Here is a 20,691-nt window from a genome sequence, read left to right as displayed (position 1 = left end):
ATTTGGGAAATGGGTTCAATCCCTTCCATCTCTTCTGTCATGTGAGGGCAGTGTTCATCCCCTTCAGAGGATGCAGCAATGAGACGCCATCTTGGAAACCCCTAACCAGGCTCAGCACCTTGATCTTGATCTTTTCAGCTTCCGGAACTGTGGACAATAACTTTCTATCTTTATAAATTATCCAGTCTCAGGTTTCTAGCTATAGCAACATAAACAGACTAAGACAGGAATATTCTAAGCTAAAGTCAGGAGATTTGGACCACACTTCATTCCTTGCCAACTCTGTAAACTCGGGCAGTTCGTTTGACCTCTTAGGATCTTACTTTTCTAATATTGTGACATGATCTTCTTCAACTTATAACTGACTCGGAAATTCTCTAGTTTGTATGATTAAACCTAGTAGCTTAGAAAAATCTCACTTTCTAAGATGCAGAAAAAAACAAATATTACAACTCTTTTTTCCCCTTTAATTTCTCTTGACTACCACTAAGAATTATGAGTATAAAGAACTTCTCTAAACATTCTATTTCAATAATCTCTCCAGGAACAAAGCCATCACCACTCCCAAGCAATAAGAAAAAAAAAATAGTCCCTTTCTGGATTCTAAATTTCTCTTTGCATGTTCCCACTTATCTAATCCATGTGTCTCCAGAATACCACCTCTCCCCAGAAGAAAAAGCATCTACACTAGCTTCATAGTAGCAATTTCACTGCACACAAAGCAGTGAACACACCCAAAGACTAGAATCAGGTGAAGAGGGTGCCAAAAACCAGAGCCATGGGCAAGAAGAGAATCACTGCCCAAGGCGGCACAATTAAACTCTAATTACTCAGATAAGAGAACCAGGTCTGTTTACACAATGGGGCTGTAAACCACCATCCCAAGACAAGAGAACTTTGATCTGGTGGCGAGAAAGCTGTTTCTCATGCAGGGCAGTGATGAAGCAAGGAGGTTTCCCAATAAGAATGTCTCCATCTTCCCCCCAGCAGCCCCATCTTGCTCTGGCAACACCCTTGTATTGGCAAGTGGAAATCATCCTCCCCCTCCCCCCAGATAGCCATCTAACATAATCAAAAAGCTCAGAATAATAAGGAGAAGACACAAGAGTAAAAGGAAAAGGAAAATAATGAAAGCCAAGCATTTTCCCATGTAAGCATCACAGCGCCCTTTCTTAGTAAGTTATAATCTGCTTATTTTAAAGATGAGAACATTGAGGTCCAGAGAGGTTAAGTAGTTTGCCCAAGGTTAGGTGGCTAAGAAATAATAGACCACATGTAACCCAGATCTTTCTCTGTGATTGCCTGGGACACTGCTATAGTTTGAAGGTCTCTTCTAAACTCATGTTGAAATGTAATCACCATCAAAGACAATGAGGTGAGAGCACTGAGGGGTGATTAAGCCATGCTGGCTCTGTCCTCATGAGTGGATTAATCCCATTGTTGTAGGAACAAATTCATGATTAAAAAAAAAAAAAACGTTTGAGTCCAGACCCTTCCCTCTCTCACCCTTTCTCACATACTTTCTCGCCGTGTAATTCCTTCTGCATGTTAATGCAGCAAGAAGGCCATCACCCATTAGTCCCATAGTCTTGGACTTCCGAGTCTCCAGACTGTCAGCTAAATAAATTTCTTTATAAATTACCCAGCCTCAAATATTGTGTTCTAGCAGCAGAAAATTAGCTAAGACAGGTACATTCCACAGCTACTTAGCCCAAACTAAAGGCTCCAGCTAATGAGCACTATAAAAGAGATAGAGTAAGGCGGGCCCCCCTTCTGCTTCACCAGAGTGTCTGAATGTGGAAATAGAGCTGTGTATAAATCAGACAATTGATGAATCAATCAATCATGGAAGGGAGAAAGAAAATGTACAAAAGAGGATCGGCCCAAACCATGGAGAGATTGGCAAGATTCACGTTTCAACTCAAAACCTCTGAAACAGAGAGCTTGTGTATGAAGATCATAGTTTGGGGCTCATTTTTGAAATGCTTTTAGCAAAGCTTCATGGCTGGGCCACTCCCCTTTGCTAACTTGAGATTCAGCTGATACACGGGCACAAAGGCCCACTGGCACTGCACAGGATGGATGGAGTGGATGCCCAGGGCCAACCTGCAGCTGATGTCCCTTCCAAGCTGACACCCAGCAAGTACTTGGGCGTAGTTCCACCATCTTGTTCCTTTGGTGATCATATGTCTGAAATAGCCCTCCTTCCATGTCACTTTATTCTGCATAAGAGTAATTAAGTATTTAATACATTCGAGCCCATTTATGCAACTTTGAAGTCGTTCAGATAATAAATTAATACATTAAAAAAAAGTCTTTTATTGGACAGTTTCTGAGCCCCTGTTTTTGTTCTGAAAACATAGGCATCATATTTATAAGAAAAGTGTGTTTGATCTGCAGTGAGAGTGGTGAGTTTTCAAAGCAATCGCCCTACCCTCAAACGATCAGAGATGTCCCCTAAACTGAGTCTCATGCTAGGACCATCTGACATTTTGGAATATTCAAATATTTTGGCACTCCATGTAGCCTAGCACTCTGAGCAGCCACTCTTGCCCCAGGCACTTCACTATGTCCCCAAGAGTCCACAGCTCTGAGAGGAGGTGAGTGACAGTTACTATCTTATCATTTAAGGAGCTCAAGATGCTTCTAATGTCCCCCATGGCCAAGGGTCAGTGATTCCTCCACACATCCTCCTTGCTGTGAGATGGCCAAGGCCTGGGACACCTTTTGTCAAACTAAGAGCAACCCAGCCTTTACTCCTGCCTTCCTAGTGGGGCCAGTGTGGCAGCATGAGAAGGAGGATGACGCATGAGGGTGGATGAGCCAGTACTGGAGGGACTTCCAGGGCACAGGTCGACAGGCCAGGGCAGGACTACAGGAAGGAGCACTTCCTCTTCTAAATGAAAGGATCCCTCACACAACCGATATAAGTACCTGGAAATGCACCACTCCCACGAAAAAGCCAAGACAGCTTCCAAAAGTGTTGCTTCTCCACCTACCCTACTGTGACATCACTTTGTTCATTATAGTCTCCTGAGGGCTGATGTTATAGGTGGGAAAACATGTGTCCTTCTTTTGATAGACTGACCCAGAGTCAGAGCTATGACTTTTGTCGAAAACAATCATTACTTGATGGTGGCAACTTCCATTTTAACAACTGGGCTTATTTTAAGCACTCTTCTAGAACAGCAAATAACCAAGGAATGCTAATGGGACCTCTAATTTATAGACCAGGAACTTGAGACTTGGCAATCTTTGGGGATTAGAAAATATTTGCTTCCTATTTCAGAAGATTGCTTCTTGGTCAACTAAGGCAGCATGCTAAATAGAACAGGAATAGATTCTCATTGTTTTTCTTTTTTGAGAGTTCCCTTCCTAAAGCAGTAATGTACTAGTAACTCAGACTTGCTTAGACCAGTCTGGGCACATAGTGCCATCCTGCCTTTAAACATGAAGCTCTTCTATGGCTACTCTGAGCCCGTATTTCTCAACCTCAGCCCAACCAACTTCGGAGTTGAATAATTCTTTGTCATAGGGGGCTGTCTTGTGCATTGTGGGAAGTTTAATTACATCCTTGGCCTCTTCCAATGAGATGACAGTAGTCAAACAATTGTGTCTCCAGGCATCTCTTTAGAGGCAAAATGACCACCCACCCACCCCCACCCTGGCCCAGTTGACTCTCATGGTTTTCCTTCTCAGTCAACCTTACCATACCTGGAATGGGAGAGAGTTTTCTTAGTGACCCAGTCTAATTAAACCAGTCACGGGCAAGAGGACTGGGGAGTCCTAGATTAAGCAACTGGATTGAACTCTAGACAACAAGTCTTCATCAGTGCCAAAGAGATAATGGGTACCAGGTGCCAGAGGCTCACACCTGTAATCCTAGCTACTTAGGAGGCAGAGATCAGGAAGATCAAAGTTCGAAGCCAGGATGGGCAAACAGTTCACAAGACCCTATCTCAAAAAAAACCCATCACAAAGGAAAAAAAAAAAAAAAACTAGTGGAGTGGCTCGAGGCATAAGCACTGAGTTCAAACTCCCAAACACAGGACAAACAAAATACACCGGGTACCTGGGCATCAACTTCCTTCTCTAACATCAAGAGCTCATGGAGCTGTGCTCATTCCTCTGCCAAATCTTACATCAGGATTGAGACTATAAGTTTCCTTGCTAGCATTTCCAGTGCCAGCATCTCAAGGTTTTATGTTGTAGACAATTTGTAGATCCTTTGATTTTTATAGCCCAGCCAAATATTGAAATCTACCTGTTTGAGCCAGCTTACTGAATTTGAACTTGCACTAATAAATGTTACTTATTGCTTATCTTGATCAGAAAGAAGGTGTTAAAGATGTCTTTGCTTGTTCTATGGTTCTGAAGGTTGCCTAACTAGTTTCAGTGATGGAGAAACTGAGGTCCAGAGAGCAGTCATGAGTGAAAGCGCTGGAACAAATAACTTCACAGTTCTTATGCAACCTTCTACTTTTTACTGAAGCAACTTTGAAATTTGTAGTCAAAAAGATCCCACATGTTGACAGTGTTTTTTCAGATATAGCTGTTGTAGGGAGAGGATTATGGGCTTTTTGTTTTAAAACCAATGGAAACATTCCATATATTCTGTTGGGGGTGGTAATCTTCTGTTGAAAATATGCACTTTGATTGATTTGGTTTGAGTTTTCTTTTAAATCTCCTACAATTTTCCAGATACCCTGTCTAGGATAATATCATATTATGCCTACAACATAAATACTTTAAAAATTTTTTTCACCTCAGTGTCTAAAATAAAATAAATACATACTGTGTAGCATTCTTTTCTTAGTCAAGATATTAATCTTGTTTAATTTGATTACAATACCAAAAAAGAGAATTGGCAATAGACTGGTCTCAGGTTGTCTTTTCCAAGTCAATGACACATTTTGTCCTGAAATCACAATATCATTATTTACTTTAACAAATCTCTACAATATCATCTTTAAGAAAAATAGAGTGTAATTTTGCTGACCTTAGATAATAACCTCTTTGAGAAGTAGGGCGCTTCTCCAGCCCTTTCTGTGACTTGAAACTATAAATCCCTGGGCAATTTCTACGGAGCAAACTCAAGTGACTCTTTGCCTGTACCTGTGTAAAGTTTTGTTTTTAAACATACTTCTGATGTAAATTTTGATCTAAACTTTTTCCTGATTCCGACTTTTTGGAATAGTTACTGGTGCTTACATGAAAACAGAAGCCATTTAAGAAAGAAGAAAAATATGCTACAGAGAAGCCAGTGAAGAAGGGTATATTAATCATTCTTAAAATCGGTCTTTTCCCATGAATATTTAATAGCTTTTGAATAACTGGTTTTCATCAGTACAGAAAAGAGTTTCAAACCATTCAAATCTTTTCATATTTAATTAGAGAAGGGTACCAGTGTTAAAAGTTACACAGAACTTCAGTCAGGTCATAAAAACCAAAGTCAGAAAAGAGCTCTGATTGATTGGTATCTTTTTTAAACCCATAAATGTACTGAGAAAAATTAATAATAAGCTTATGTATCCATTTCCAGAGTAAGATAAAATGTTCAACATCAATGGCAGCTCTATTTGTATAAAAACGTGCAGAATTTAGAAAGAATAGTTAATGACACATCTGTTAATATTAAAGTTTCATTTGACATTGAATTTGGTCCATGACAGCATTATAGAATCTCTTATATTGTAAATTTTTTAGGAATTTATCTAAACATTTCTAGTGATCAGAATGTAGCCTGGGCAAGAGTCTTCTTTTCTATGGGCAAAAAAAACTTTATCAAGTCCTAGTTTAAAATTCCTTTTATCCCTCTTAATCTAAGATTATGAAATTTTCCCATAAACTTCTTGTCACATTTCATTTTATTTTCACTTTTAAATTCTCTGATTAGAAAAAACTTATACTATTTAGCTTTTATATCTGAGGCTTTGAATAAGTTAAATTAAAATATGAACAGGCCTAAGGTACATGAATAAGAGGAAAATCTTCACCAGGCAGTTCCAACTCAACTGGTGTCAACTGTGAGTTACCATTAAAGTCACATTCTATAAAATTCAAATATACTAAAAATCTTCTTCTGCAAATCTATGAATCTTGGATTTCTACTTTATATGCTGATAAAAAAAAAGAGATAATCTCATAACTGACCTCCTTCAAAGCTGATTCCAACTTTGGTGTTCTGGTCCCTAGCTTCTCTGTGTGTTCCTTGGGTCAGGGGACTGGAAGCAGGAGGGAGCAGAAGGATGGGTGGGTAAGGGAGGCAGGGAAGAGACTAGCACTCACCGCCACTGCAGGACGAGCTGCTGAGTAAGGGACAGGGCTGCCCATGGTGGAATCCATAAAGTAGCTCATTCTGCTCTTAGCACCTGTATGAAAGAAAGCATTGATTGAACTTCTGGCTATACCCAAGTGTGGGGACCTGACCCCCAAAGGGCATAGAGTTCTTAGACCTAGGAGTCTCCCTAGGAACATCTTTATGACGCAGAAAAGGAAACTGAAATTCAGAAAGATAAGTAACCAATCCCCCAGCACAAAGAGTGGGACAGAGCCCAGACAGAGCCAGTTTCCTGACAGCAAGGCAGCATGGGTAACAGATTGTGTCTGTGTGCTACAGAAACTATGCAGTGAGAAGCTCCACAAAAGGCAGTTTTTGTAGAATTTCTGGCCTTTTTAAATAAGATCTCCATCCATGTATCACCTGCCTCCCTCCCTCAACCATGCCTGGCACATAGCAGAAATTCAATACATAGCTGACCTATAAATTAATTGACAAAGGATAAAGTAGTAGAAAAAAGAGGAATGGAAAGTTTCCCCAAAGAGGCATGTCAACCAGCACCCCAGGGCTCAGAGAGAAAAACGGAAGCCCTGCAAAAGAGACTAAACAGTATTCTCTCTCAAATCAGGAGAAGGTTGACAAATAATGCTTGGTGCTAGCTCTCATCTCTACTGAGAGACTGAATGATGAGAATGCCTGAGGAATGTTCTAGCTAGAGGGATTTTCCAGCTAGCTGCCAGTCATCAGGAAAATCTTTTATGTATCAGGCCTAAAGTGCTCTCTGGAGTGTATTAGTTCACACACTTTCATAAATTCAATACTACATATGAAAATAAATGTCTTTCTTGAATGATTTAAAAGATTAAATTTCTAAGCATATCTCAGATGCCAAACTCCTATTGCTAGGAAGTGACATTTCAACTTCATTGCTGTCCAGTCTTTCTTTGTCTTTTTACTTTAATCTTGTGAACATTTAAAGCAATTGACACATTTCAAGAAAAAACAGAGAGTAATAAGATGGGTCTTATGTTCAATTTGCTGTTCTGGCTCTCCATCATGATATTGTATGAAGACCAATGACAAGCCTACTTTCATACAGAATGTGTTTAAGTGATATACTTACACAGGCATGGCAATATAAAATTATACTGACTGTGCTCTTCAACCAATGAGCCCCTATTATCATATGGCTGGGAGATACAAGCTAAAAAATTTCTGAAGACATAACTTATTCCAGAACTATTTTGTTGTTGTTTTTAATTATTTTGGCTTATTATAATGCCTTTTCTTCCAAAGATAGAAGGCAGTCTGAATTATTTTAAAAGTTCAATTAAGGAGTCTAGGTGTCAATCGAGATTTCATTCTGTAGGTTTTCAAGGAATTGATCTGCACTGCAGCAAATGGCTCTTAGGAAGAGTTCCCCAGTGGTGAAGCTGAAGGGTAGAAAAGGTCAATGTCCAAGGGCATTATCAATACCTGCCCCAGTGGTTACCCAGTCAGTGTCAGTTTCTAAAACTGGTAAGCAGCTATCATGCCGCAGACACTGATCTGGGCACTGAGCATGGAATAAAAATAAGACACATACAACCTAGGTCAGCATGACCTGACCAAATATTGTGCAAATAATCTCCAGGTGTTCAATGGCCCCTTTCCCACTGAGGTCCTAATCATTCATCATCAAACAACACATCCCCACTTTGACATTTAGATCTACTCAAGGCTCATTGATTATGCCATGCTGAGACTGGCCTACCCTGATCAGATTCCCTAGGCAGGAGCTGGCCAGCTTTCCAGGGTCCTGCAAGGCAACTTGTGCCTGTTGGAGATGTCCAAGCATGGGGGAATGCTGTTGGAGAATCCAGGCATGGAGGGATACTGCTTCATGCAAGCCATTCAACCTTCTGATTTCCTTTCCCAAACTACCAAGGATCCCTACATCCTTATAGACCTCAGTTATTTATCCAGCAATCATTTAGTAGGCATCTTTAGTTGTGAACTTATTTACTCCTTCAATAAATCATTACATGTGTCTCCTATGTGCCAGGCACTGTTCTGAGTCCTTGAGGTTCCTGATGTGATGGTCCTGAAACTATACCAGACTTAGGAAGTAAAGCTGAGAAAGACAGCTCCTGCATCAGGCAGTGGAGAATGCAGACTCACACATAGCTAGCATAATGTGATGAGTAGTTTGCCAACAATATGGAAAAAATAAGTTCTGCTGGGTGCAGGGAAGAGGAAATCGTGGAAGATGGCACAGAACGAGGTGTGACCACATGGCCTATGAATCATCCCTAGACTCCCACAGGCAGCAAAGGACCTTTGCCCTTCTGAATGCCTGTTTTACTTTTTACTTATACATTTGTAAGAGAAAGGACTTCAGGAACTGGCAGCAATGTCCTGGAGCCCAGCTCAAAGACACCCAGAGTTTCTGTCTGCTGGCCAGACAGAGCTCCCCCTCTTAGCAACATGCTTGGAAAAAGGTCCAGTGGAAACATGTTTTCTCCTCCAATTGACAGAGTGAGGGAGGAAACCTCTGGCCGAACATCTGGTGCATTCTGTGCTGGACCATATTCTCCAATCCATGAATGACACTTCCCTTGGGGAAAAGCCCTTTGCCCAGGGAGGAAACTGAAAAGAGGGAGTTGCCAGGGCTCTCAGGCGCTCTCATCTCAGGAAATAACTCTGGGACAGAAATGGATTGCTGCTTTATTATTTTTTGGAGAAAGAAAAAAAGAACCCGCCCTTTTCCAACTTGTAGATTGTGACAGAGAACAGCTGCTGGAAATCTAAATCCTTTCAGAAGTTGCAAAAGGAGTGTTCAGAGTTTTTTGTGGGGGGGGTTTTCCTCCCCTTGGCTTCTTGACCAAAGAGAATTCCCTCCCACATGACAAGCCTTCAACATCAGCTGGACTTGAACATTTTGTCTTGGCATTGCACATGTGCATTACCTAAATAGAAAACAACTGTGTGGTTTTAAGGTTTACTCCCCAGCCTGGAAGCAGCTGGGAGACCTGTCCGGGTGTAGAAATGATTTGAATCCTTGGTAACACAGGATTATGAAGAAGAAAGTTCAGTTTTCTTCAATGGGACCAGCATCACCCAAGTGGCAGAGTCTGTGAGTCCAAAGTAAGACTGTCAAGCTCACTCACTCAGCCTTCCACACTCCCTTCACCTCCCAACCCGGTGCACCCTTCCTCCTCCACCATCTACTTCTCAACATGCACCTCTCTTGTTCTCTTGAGCTCTTTCTCCTGTCCTTCCACTCTCCTGCTTCTCAGAACTAGTGAACCCCTTTTCCTCAAGCTGTGGGACTCATATCAGAAGGTCTCCTACCTGGACCCTCTCCTGAACCACCTTCATGCCAGTGGGGGCTAGCTGCTCCTTTTCCAAGTTCTCCAGTGTAGTATCTGTATACCATCTGTGCTTATCACACTGTTTGGCAAACATCTGTCTTTATTTGCCTTTCCCACTAGATTCTGAGCTCCTTGAAGGTAGGTACCATGCCTTTTTCACTTTGTGTAATAGCAACTCACTGTTTTTAAATCAGTGAATGGATGCATGGACAGATGGTTGGATGAATGAATGAGTGATGGTTGAATGAATGAATTGGTCTCCCAAGACTAAAACTGTAGGAGGTGGATCAGATGTGAATACATTCATCTGTCAAATCAGACAATTTGAATAGATTAGGGGTCTGGATAAAGACCACTTGAAATTATAACGAGTTTCTTTCATATCTACCTCTAAGGGAAAACTCTCTTCTATTCACATAGCTATTTAATGTCAGCTTATCTTATAGGGAAAAGAAGTCTTTTCCCTATACAGATAGCCACACCCTAATCCCCACTTGGATACTCATTTATTGTCTCCCCCAAGCTATGCCCCATTATAATCCAAGCTCTTCCAGAGCAGAGACCGTCCATTCCTTCAGGTGGTATCCCTGGATCCAAGGCCAATGCTGGCAGGTGGCTGGCACACAAATAATTGCTGAACATCAGAGACTAAGTTAGGAAACTTGTACACATCCTTTGACTCAAGCGAGCTCCTCTTTTCAGATGAGGGGCAAAACTAAGACCACACTATTTAATTGACCCAACTGAGTCGTGGCTCCAGGTCTTCAGCATCATCCCCTCGGGTTCTTTACCTTCACCTTGTTGAATGGATCAGTCGATGGAAAGGACAAAAAGTAATAAGTTGGCTTATATGAGTGTTTTATGTCCAACAAAACCCTTTAGCACTAGCTTTCTCTCAGACTCTGTAGAGAGTCCTAGTCTTTAAAGCATGCGGCCACTTCTCCTGCTTCCCCCCTCCTCAACCTTGTAACCCAGCCAGGATCTGTGCTTCCTTTCACCCAATCTCTCTCACCAGGCCAGGTTGAGTGACGCACAAAGTGCAGCAAAGGTTAGGGAGCAAGGCAGCAGAACAGTAGGAAATCCCAAAGAGACAAGGTCTTAATCAGGGCTGAATCCAGCTCATATCCACTCTGCCCTGCTTGGCTGTATCTCTAGGTAACTGTGACATCAAGTTTTTAATTTTGAATATTTGCTCTTAAAGGAAAAATTATGCCTTTAATTAAATAACCCAGTAAGCTGCACTTGAAAATTTTCTCTATTTGCCCAGCATGGTGGCACATACGTATAATCCCAGCACTAGGGAGCCTTAGGCAGAGGGACCAAGAGTTGGAGGCCAGCCTGGAATACATTGCAAGACCTATCCCAATTTTTTTTCTTTTTAAAATAAATGGTTTTGACAATATATATTTATTTGCAATTAAAAAAAAAACAGAAAAGTCTCAAATGGACATGAAAAATCACCTAAAATCCTACCATGTAGAGATAATTATACTAATATTTTCTCCAATATTCTTTTTATTAATCATATTATTGTCACACTGAGGGGTACATTGTGACATGTGCAAAAGCTTTTACCATATATCATAGTTGAATCCACCTAACGCATCTGTATGAATGCAGACGTAACACGTAAAGAAGATGGCAATTTTACCTTTGTGAAGTTATTCCCTACATGTTGTTTTATAATCTGCTCTATTCATCTATATTAGACATAATATGAATGAAATGGGTATTTTCCTGTGTCAATAAATATAGCTCTATATCCTGAAGTTTAAGCTCTCTATTGTATGTGCATGTTGCACTTTTCTTAGTGAGCCTCTTCTACTCCATACTTAATTTATCTTCAATCCTAGGCATCATAAAAATTTCTAAAATATTATATACTCTTATTAAATACCTAAAAGTAGTACTGTTGGGGAAAAAATTGTATGTATGTTCTATATTTTAATAAATATTACCAAACTACACCTCATAATAGATAAGCCAAAATTATATGGCCACAGACAAAGGTGTTATGTTTTTGATTTTGGTGGTTGTTTGTTTTAAGATTGGATCTTATTATATAGCCCAGGCTGGTCTAGCACTGTACAGCCCAGGTTGTATAGCTGGAGATCCTCCTGCCTCAGCCTCCAGCACTGGGATTATAGACTACACCCAGTTAGCACTGTGTTTGAAATTTAAACTTGCCCTCTAGTCTTCATGTTAGCTTCACAGGCTGGAAATTATACCTATCCTAGGTATGAAGATTACCACAGACAGTATACAAAAGTACAAGGGAAACCTATGGAAAATTCGATCAGATTTACAATTAGCATTTCTCCAAATGCCAATTTAAGATCCTCATCAATTTCAATAAAAAGGATTTTTTTTTTTTTTTACTTAGGATGCAGGAGAGAGTTTAGCTTCCAAAGAGACTCACCATATAAAGGGGACTTGCTCTGAACAATAGTACCTGGGCCAAACTAAAACCAACACCCATCTTATCAAGATTACATTTTTAATCTTCAAAGTACAGGTTTTGAGTCTTCTCTTTCTGAATACAGTAACCCCTTACTATCTTTGAAGACTGGTTCCAGGTATCCCACCCAGGATGCATAAAACTCATGTACCACCTCCAGGATATTTTAAAACAGCTCTAGGTTACTCATGATGCCTAATACAATGTAAATGCTGTGTAAATAGTGTTAGACTATAGTTTAGGAACTAATAAAGAAAAAATCTGTACATGTTCAATACTGGTATAATTTTCTTGTGAATATTTTCTGTCTGTGGTAGGTTGGATCTGTTGAAACACAAAGCCAACCGCACCTCAGAAATGTGTCTTCAAAGGTTCAGAGTATCACCTTTTTCAGGAAGCTTTTGCTGATGTTCCTGGGCAGGTATATGGTCATCCTGATTCTTCTCCTGGGATTGATTATAACAATGCAACAAAGACATGGTACTTCCTGTCTTTCGGAGCTCCTGAGTCATGGGTTACTTGGCAGGAGGGTCTTTTTAGATGCTGCATAGTAGACATACAACATGTGTTGTTGACTACGTGAAAGAAAGAGCATGAACTTGAAATAGAGTTGCTGTGTACAATAGTGATGTGTCAGAACCTGAGCATCTCCAAGAAGATATAGATATCTATGGGACAAAAATAAGTCATCATCCATGATGACGTATATCCATGTGCAACCCTGAGGTTAGTCTTCTTAAGTGTTGACTACAAGCAAGATCACATTTTTCTTTAAACTGATGGAAGTACCACACTGATGATTGTGCCTATCCCCCTCCCACTCTCCATTTGTAATTCTCAAGTCATTTGAGTAGATGTCTTCCCCGCTCTCTAGTACAACAAAAGCTACCAAGTCCAATTTTCTAAGAACTCAAATTTAAAAGAGCTCATATTTAAATAACTGAACAGTCACTCACCAAGGAAACTTTGTCATTACAATGCATAAAAAGAAAAATGTTTAGAACTGAAGGTAGCTTCTCTGTCTCACGCCTACATCTGTAAGAACCTCATTCCTTGACTAAGGATTCCAACATTACAGTAGCAAACACTCCTTCTTACTTTAAATAGCCAGCACTGACCAATAAAGGCAATATTATGCACTATATGCTATTGCCATCACCTTCTCTTTTTACAAAGTTCACAAGACAGCAACTCATGGTATAATTAGCATCTTTCTAATTTCTCCCCACCTTCACCGGTCATCATTCCCCTAGCCCTGTCTTAAGTAACAAAGGCTCATCTCCATCTCCTATTTCTCTGAAAAACAAATCTAGTTAACTGAAACATTTTCAAGACCTCTATGAATGGACACAACTCAACCAATCTTTCTTAGAATGCTAACATAGACTCATGTCATTATAATATTACAAGAGAATATTGTTTTGTCCCTTCTTGGGGCATAGGTTGCTAATGTCTCCTGAAAAGGGAAAGATAAAAAGTGGTTTTACTCTCCTGCAGTGCAGCAGAAAAGTAAAACTCCTGTAAGGAGGCTTACTTTTTGCATTTCCTCATTGATGGAAAAAATTCCCTCACCGTTACACTGGTGGATGCATGGTCAACAACAGGCAGAAAGTTGCTGCTGCTCACAGCATCATGGAAATACAGGAAAGCCTGGTGACTCTAATGTTTGGGAATTTAACTAGGACAATGATAAACCCAGTCAATGACACTTGTCAGAAACTAACAATCCACTATTTCTAGACAATCAGCCTTCATGTAGGAACATTCTCTGGAATCTCAAAGTCAACACTGAATGAGCTGTTTCAAGAGAAGAAGTGACCACACCTTGTGTATGAATGCTACTCCTCAATCCTGGGTTTGACCATGAAATTCAACAAACTATCACACTTGGCTGTGCTCAGTTCCACGATCATGTTAGGTATTCATAAATAACTGAATCAATAAATTGCTTTTTTTTTAACTAAGAACTCAGAAGCAGAAAAGAAAAAGCTGCAGAAATGACAGTAAGTACTCTTTGCTTCACAACCGCGGATGTGCTAGCAGTCAGCATAGAACAGATTCCTGGCCAAGTCCAGACCAAAGAAGGACTGCAAGACTGAAAATGTCAACTCTCACCCAATGTTTGCTGCCAAAGAAATCTCTCAAGAGTCTAGAATTTTAAGTAATTTCTTTTCAACCCCTGGTGTATGGACTATGTCAGATTTAATCTAGAACTTAAATTTGGTTCTGGCTTGTAAGGAGCTCTCCATAAAACTGAGAGACACCATAAATAGAGAGATTGAGAGAACAGTTAAAGGGAACTGGATAGTTTTAATAATGTCCCTAAAAATTGAATTAGAAGGCAACAGCTGACATAAACCTTACAAATTCGGCAAGCAACTTCTTGGACTATGTCTGATTGTGATTTTCATGGTGGAGTTTCATTTGTTTTATTGCCCAAATTGTAAGGTTCCAATTTCTCAGTTTAATGCTAAACAGCTTGCTGGCATTCTACTATAAAGAGGGGCTTTGCAAATTTAGTGAATTTTGGAATTGAGAAAAAAGTTCATCAAATGGGCTCATTTTTTATTTGTATAAACTAAGTCTAGAGAGGTTACATTTTTAGCCAGAGCTCTGGAGTTGCATACTATGAGTGCCCATGGGCTCCTTCCTGAGTGAAGGGTCATGGCCTAATTTTTTAACCTCACAATTTTAATTTCCTCAATTACAAAGTGGACAAAAAAAAAAAAAACAACCCTCAGGATTACCAAGGACGATTATACAAAATACAAATACTTAGCAGAATGCCTCATACATGACAAAAAGGGTCAATAAATAGTAATTATAATGATCATTGTTATTTTATCAAAAGTGCCTGACAACTAGTAATCATTCACTAGCAGGTAGTAAGAGTTGTTTGATTCAGCATTATTTTTACAACCTGTGGTAGCAGCATTATTTAAGAATTAGAACTAGAACCGGAGGGTCTAAATCCTCATCTCTTTTTCTATGGATTTCATGTAAGTCAGCAAAAAAAAAGGGATGGGAAGCATTTCCTTTCATAATCATAGACTGAGTAGTCAAGAATTTTGTAGGAGAAAAAAGCCACAATTTCTATTGAATGGTAGTCAGTTTGTATCATTGTTATGCATAAAGCCAAGAAGTGAGCATTTTTCTTACAGCTCTGAACAAAGTCATTGAAAGATTGCATAGCACCAATGGGGAACTATTGTCACTTCCTGAGTTAAAACAACATCTTTTTGATATAAATGCCAATCTTTTGTGAAGTAACACTGTAGCAACTAGCTATAAATATACAGAAGTAGTAACCTACTCCGGAAAACACTGCAAGGGTTTTTGTTTGGTTGGTTTTTCCATTTTTTGTTAGTCCATTTTCTTTAAAGCAGTGCCACCCATAACTACAGTGTGCATATTAATCACCCAGGGATGGGGATCATGTTACAGAGCATGTGTCGGGAGGTCCCAGGTCTGGCCTCCCCATGTGACACTGAAGCTATATTTGCTGAAGCTGTAGTTCTGAGGACCCCATTGAGTAGCTAGGCAGAGCTGGACTCACTTAATTACATTTCTGAGGACTGTTAACAAGGTAAGTGTTTAGGAGGCAGGCACCACTCAAGGACAAACAAGAAGACACTTGTGCCAAGACTGAGCAGAAGTTTGGTAAGGTGCAGGGCAAACCTGACCAGGGAGAATTGCCCAGCTCAGGTCCTTTCATGGGCTTCTTATAACACATGACAGGTGATGGCCACATATGACAAGGTGTCTGTTTTAAGTTCTTCAGCCTCATTTCAAGAAACTGAAGGCAAGTGTATGGCACATGCCTATAGCTTATCCAAGATCCCTTGTACCCAGGAGTTCCAGGTCAGCCTGGCAACAGAGTGAAACTTTGCCACAAAAAAGGAAAGAAAGAAGGGAGAAAGGAAGGAAGGAAGGAAGGAAGGAAGGTTCGATGCCAGCCTTGGCAAATACTTCCTGAGACCCTTTATTGAAAAACCCCATCACAAAAAAGGGGTGGTAGAGTGGCTCAAGTGGTAGAGCACCTACTTAGCAAGCATGAGGCTCTGAGTTCAAACCCCAGTACCACCAAAAAAAAATCTTATTTCTCCCCTGAAAGTATATTCCTGACCTTGGTACTAAAAGTTCTCTGCTTTACTCTCATTTTCTTAAATGCTATCCATACTGTCCCCTGGAAGCTCTTGAGACAACACCTGTATTTAGTTACTACAATTCCAAACCCAACCTCTGATTTGAGGGAAAAAAAAATTGATTGGAAACATTCTTCCAATAGATTGGAAACCAGCTTTTCCACTTGAACTTCCCAAGTTTTGATAGACTGAGTCACACTGTTTAAAAACTATATTGTGTTTCATTATCAATCTCTTTTCCAGTAAAATATTACTCTCTAAAATAAATTATAGAGGCCTGAAGTACCAAGGTGAAACCCCCTTGAACTATCAATATGCACTTTAAAAAAATGAAGAGCAGGAGGGAAAAATAGGTCTTTTCTGGAGATGGGTACCAGTGGGAGGTGGGTGGACACAGGGAAGGAGGATTACAGGTGAGTATGGTAGATGTATTTTGTTTTCATATATTAAAATAGAACAATGAAACTTGTTGAAATTGTTCTAAAAACGAGGGGGAACAATGGAAGTAGTAAATCTAAGATACATTGTAAGCACATATGTAAATATTACAATGTATCTCCCTGTACAAATATTATATGCTAATAAAATTAATTATAGAAAAATTTGACTTACATATTGCTCCTTCTATATCCCTCAACAAACAAGACCGAGCATAGGGCAGAAACAAGAATGGTAATTGTCACAGGAGGAGTGGATTTACTCACACAGGCAACTAGACCTCCTAGTTTTTTCAGAGTTAGTATCTTCTTTAAAATGATAATTAATCTACAGATTCTGCTTTGGAAAATAGGTCTGATCTACAGTATTCTCCCAGACATGCAGAAAATTGGGCCCAATTTTGTGTAAATGTCTCAAGGTACTTGGATTCTGCAGGCATGCAATTCCAGGCACAACAAACTCTATGATATGCAATTCTAGTCACAAATTCTGTGCTCTCACATTCCCTTGGTTCTAATCAGGATACCACCAGGAGTTCACTATTGTGATTTAAATGAAGGAGTCCTAGCAAAGTCACCTAACAAAGACTTGGAACATGGGAAGTGCTCAATAAATGTAAGAGACTGCCATCCTTTTTCAGGTGACTTGAAGGAGACCAGCAATGATGCCCAGAGAACCAGCTAGAGTAAACCCTTGAGTTCTGTGATGCTACATTTTCAGTAGGGTAGAGATGAAGGAAATGAGGATGCAAAAAATGAGTTATGTCTTTATATCCAACTTTCTCCAGGATTTAAGAAACTTACAAGATTTACCTCAGAAGCCAATAAATTGCTGCCAATCACATTAATTTCACTCAAAGTGCTTTTTAATTTTCATATAGAAAAAAAGAGAAAATAGAAGGGTAAGAAAGGGAGGAAAGGAGGGAAGAAAAGGAGAGAAGAGGAGAAAGAGAGAGAAGAAGGAAGAGGAGGAGGAGGAGGAAGGAAGAAAGGAAGAAGGAAGGCCCAGCTTCTGGGATATTTCCATTTCTTCTGCTTTTCAATATGAACAATTGGGAAGTTTGAATGGGTAATTCAGACTTGTAGGGGAAAAAAAAATCTGTTCACCAATAAATAAAATATGAGGCACAGCAGAACCTGAGTTAATGGTGAGACACTCACCAGTGCAGTAACAGAATTCTAAGTGCGAAGTTCTGTTTCCATAGCATCTGTTTGCTTCTGCCTCATCCTCCCCTAGGGACCTGCACCCTCACACCCACTTTCCTACAGGATTACTTCAACTGTCTTGGACCTGTTGGCTCTTTTATTTTTCAGAACTCTATGCTGTATTTATTTTTAGTCTTTCATCTTTGAACTAGGTGGGACTCAAATAATCATTTATATTTTAGAGATGAAGAAAATAAAGCACGTCACATTCAATAACCTGTCCTCAGTAATTTCTAATAGAATCCAAATGCATATTAATTTTCCTGATTCCAAATCCAGAGTGCTTCCAGCTCTGAACTACTTGCCTTTGAACTCCACCATCATCTGGGACAAGCAATTGACCCACACTCAGGCTGTCAGCCTTTCTCCAAGGTCACAGAGGGCCAGGTGTTGGAGGGTTATACCCCATTACCCAGCTTCCCCCAGACTCTGCTGGGGAAGCTTCTGGCACCTCTAGTAGCTAGCACCTGGGTGTAAGGCAAAGATGTCCCCTTGGTAATCAGCCTGGGCTCTCCACGTCCCCAGTAGGGGAACCAGGATGGAAAAGGCTGGAACCAGGACGGAAGAGGCTGCCTGGCTGCCTGCACTGTTTGTTATTTCACTACTGATTTGGCAAGGATGGAAGTTGTTGATTTACAATTAGAAGCAGCATGCGTCTTCAAATATTAATATTAATAACTACAATACCCAAACACATGAAAAGACCTTTTCATCTTCAAAGCACTTTGCAGACATTAACTCATTAGCTCTCCCCTCCATTCAGCAGCACCAGGTAAAGCGAGAATCTCCCCAGGAACCCTGGGCCACCCCGCTCAGCCTGCCCTGCATAATCCACGCCAGTGTGAAAGGGGTTTCTCCTTAGATAAAAGGGAGGTGAAGCAATGCAGATCACAACTGATGAAAGAGTTAAAGTATCAGTAATTTTATAAATCAAATGGTTACCATTTTAGCATCTGTATTTTCCTTTGTTTAACAAATATCTTTTTCTTCCCCAGTTACATTCAGTGGTACAAAGCAGGAAGAAAAATGGCCTTGAGACTTAAAAAAAAAAAAGAAAGAAAGAAAAAGAAAAAAGGTAATAAGGAAAACATACAATTAAATGCCTTGAGCTCAGAAACCCAATATCTTCTTGCACAGTTCACACACAAAATGCTACTTTGAAAGGTGGAAACAGAGACATTTTTAACAGGAGATGAGAAGCCACATACAAAGTGAATTGCCGGATACGACCAGGGAATGGAGAGGAATTGCCATCCGTTGTTGCAATGGCTACCAGGAGACCCCTCCACTTCCCACCCCCCCACACTCACACCACTTGCAGTGACAGCCCAAAGGATTGCTGGACCTTAGAAAAAGAACTGCGAGTCTCCGGACAGCAAAAGCCACCCACAGGCTACTTTGGCATACATGGTTCCAACCTGTAGGAGTTTCCTCACTATAAAAGAAATTCATTAAGCTGCTGGAAAAAAAAAAGTAAAACAAGAGGCTTCACTAAGAGTGAAAAAGGAAAAAAATTCTATGCTGAACTGCAGTTTTATTTCTTTGGAAGTGCTCCAATCTACGAAGAAAACTCAAGCGTTTGTGACAAGTCATCTGCAAGTGTCTACCACGCGCATGACTTTGCTTTTGGGAAAAAAAAAATGATCACGACCCACACTCTGGATTTCAGGCTATTCTAATAAGGTCAGGAAATATTTTTGAATGGTATTATTAGACAGTTGAGTGGATGAATAGAGAAAGATGTTAAAAGAGGAAGAAACCTGCTTGTATTATGAAAGTTTCCATTCATTTAACCTTTAACTCCATCAAATGGAAACAAACAAAAAAAATCAGGGAAAAAAGTGGAATGAAAGTTATAAGCACAAACTCACCCCTCACTTACTCCTCTGCCGGATGGGTGAAGAATAGTTAGCAAGGGAGCGACTCTGAGGTTCTGAGGTCTCTTTCCAACTACCTGCAGGAATCCTGGGCTCCTTGGCTAAAGAGGATGCAAAGACCACAATGTTCCTAATAGAGCTGCCTCCTTAAATTGGGGGGTGTGGTCAAGCCAGGGAAAGCTGGAGCCAAGCGGTCTCCAGCAAGTCCTTGGCACCAGAGCAGCGATCATCAGATCAGGAGCTGTGGTCTAAAGCGAAAATGAATAGTGTTGCTGGCTGTGACAATGACAGATCACACTTAATTTTTCACCCTTCAAATTATGCTTCAGCTAAATATAACTCAGCCAGGGGCAAAGTGAGACAGTGTGGACCAAAAGGATCTAGGTTCTGAGGGATGACACTGTGACCTTCCACACACAGGCTGATGCCTTAGATTTCCGAGCTATCGAATATGTCAATAGCTGTGCCCCTCTTTGCTTGAATTCCTCAGTGGAGCTCCATGAATCTAGGCAAGGACCAAGGAGGAAGAGGGCTGCTGTAAAACCAGTTCAGGAGACTGCACTCTCACTTGCTCAGCTTCTTGTTTCTCTCTACTAACCTGATATGAAATGCTATATTTCCTAAGAAAGGAAAATAACTACAGTTGTTCCTTACTTATACTGGAAATGCATTCTTCTGTGACTATGCCCTTGGTTGAGTTTTATAACATGTTCACAAACTAAAATGGCTGAGGCGACATAATCTTAAGGGATCACTCTGGTTTCTGTGCTCTGGCATTGACTAAAATGGCTATATGGTCCATGACTGTATATGGAAGATATCCGACTGAACAGGGAGTTGGGATTTCAAAAAAAAAAGCTAAAATGTCTCTTTAAGTATGATTTTAGATGATCTGTAAAATAAATGGCCATGAGTAGCCTTAATTCACGGTTTGT

General features: G+C 40.2%; 1 protein-coding gene across 2 annotated transcripts in view; it reads right to left on the bottom strand.

Annotated features, from left to right (window-relative positions):
- Positions 1 to 19,883, bottom strand: part of Ets1 (ETS proto-oncogene 1, transcription factor) — a 124,108-nt gene extending 104,225 nt beyond the window's left edge. The window contains exons 1-2 of one of the 2 annotated variants that reach the window (XM_074066376.1): positions 19,751 to 19,883; positions 6,289 to 6,371 (exon numbers count right to left, since the gene is read on the bottom strand). In XM_074066376.1, coding sequence (XP_073922477.1) covers positions 6,289 to 6,357 — 69 coding nt within the window. In that variant the 5' untranslated portion in view covers positions 6,358 to 6,371; positions 19,751 to 19,883. The remainder of the gene's footprint in view (positions 1 to 6,288; positions 6,372 to 19,750) is intronic. The other variant, XM_074066374.1, reaches the window with a different exon arrangement.
- Positions 19,884 to 20,691: the final 808 nt, after the last annotated feature.

This window comes from Castor canadensis, chromosome 2 (genome assembly GCF_047511655.1).
Source record: "Castor canadensis chromosome 2, mCasCan1.hap1v2, whole genome shotgun sequence".
NCBI lineage: Eukaryota > Metazoa > Chordata > Mammalia > Rodentia > Castoridae > Castor > Castor canadensis.
Note: the sequence above shows the minus strand (reverse complement) of the source record. Positions and strands in the feature narration are given on the sequence as shown.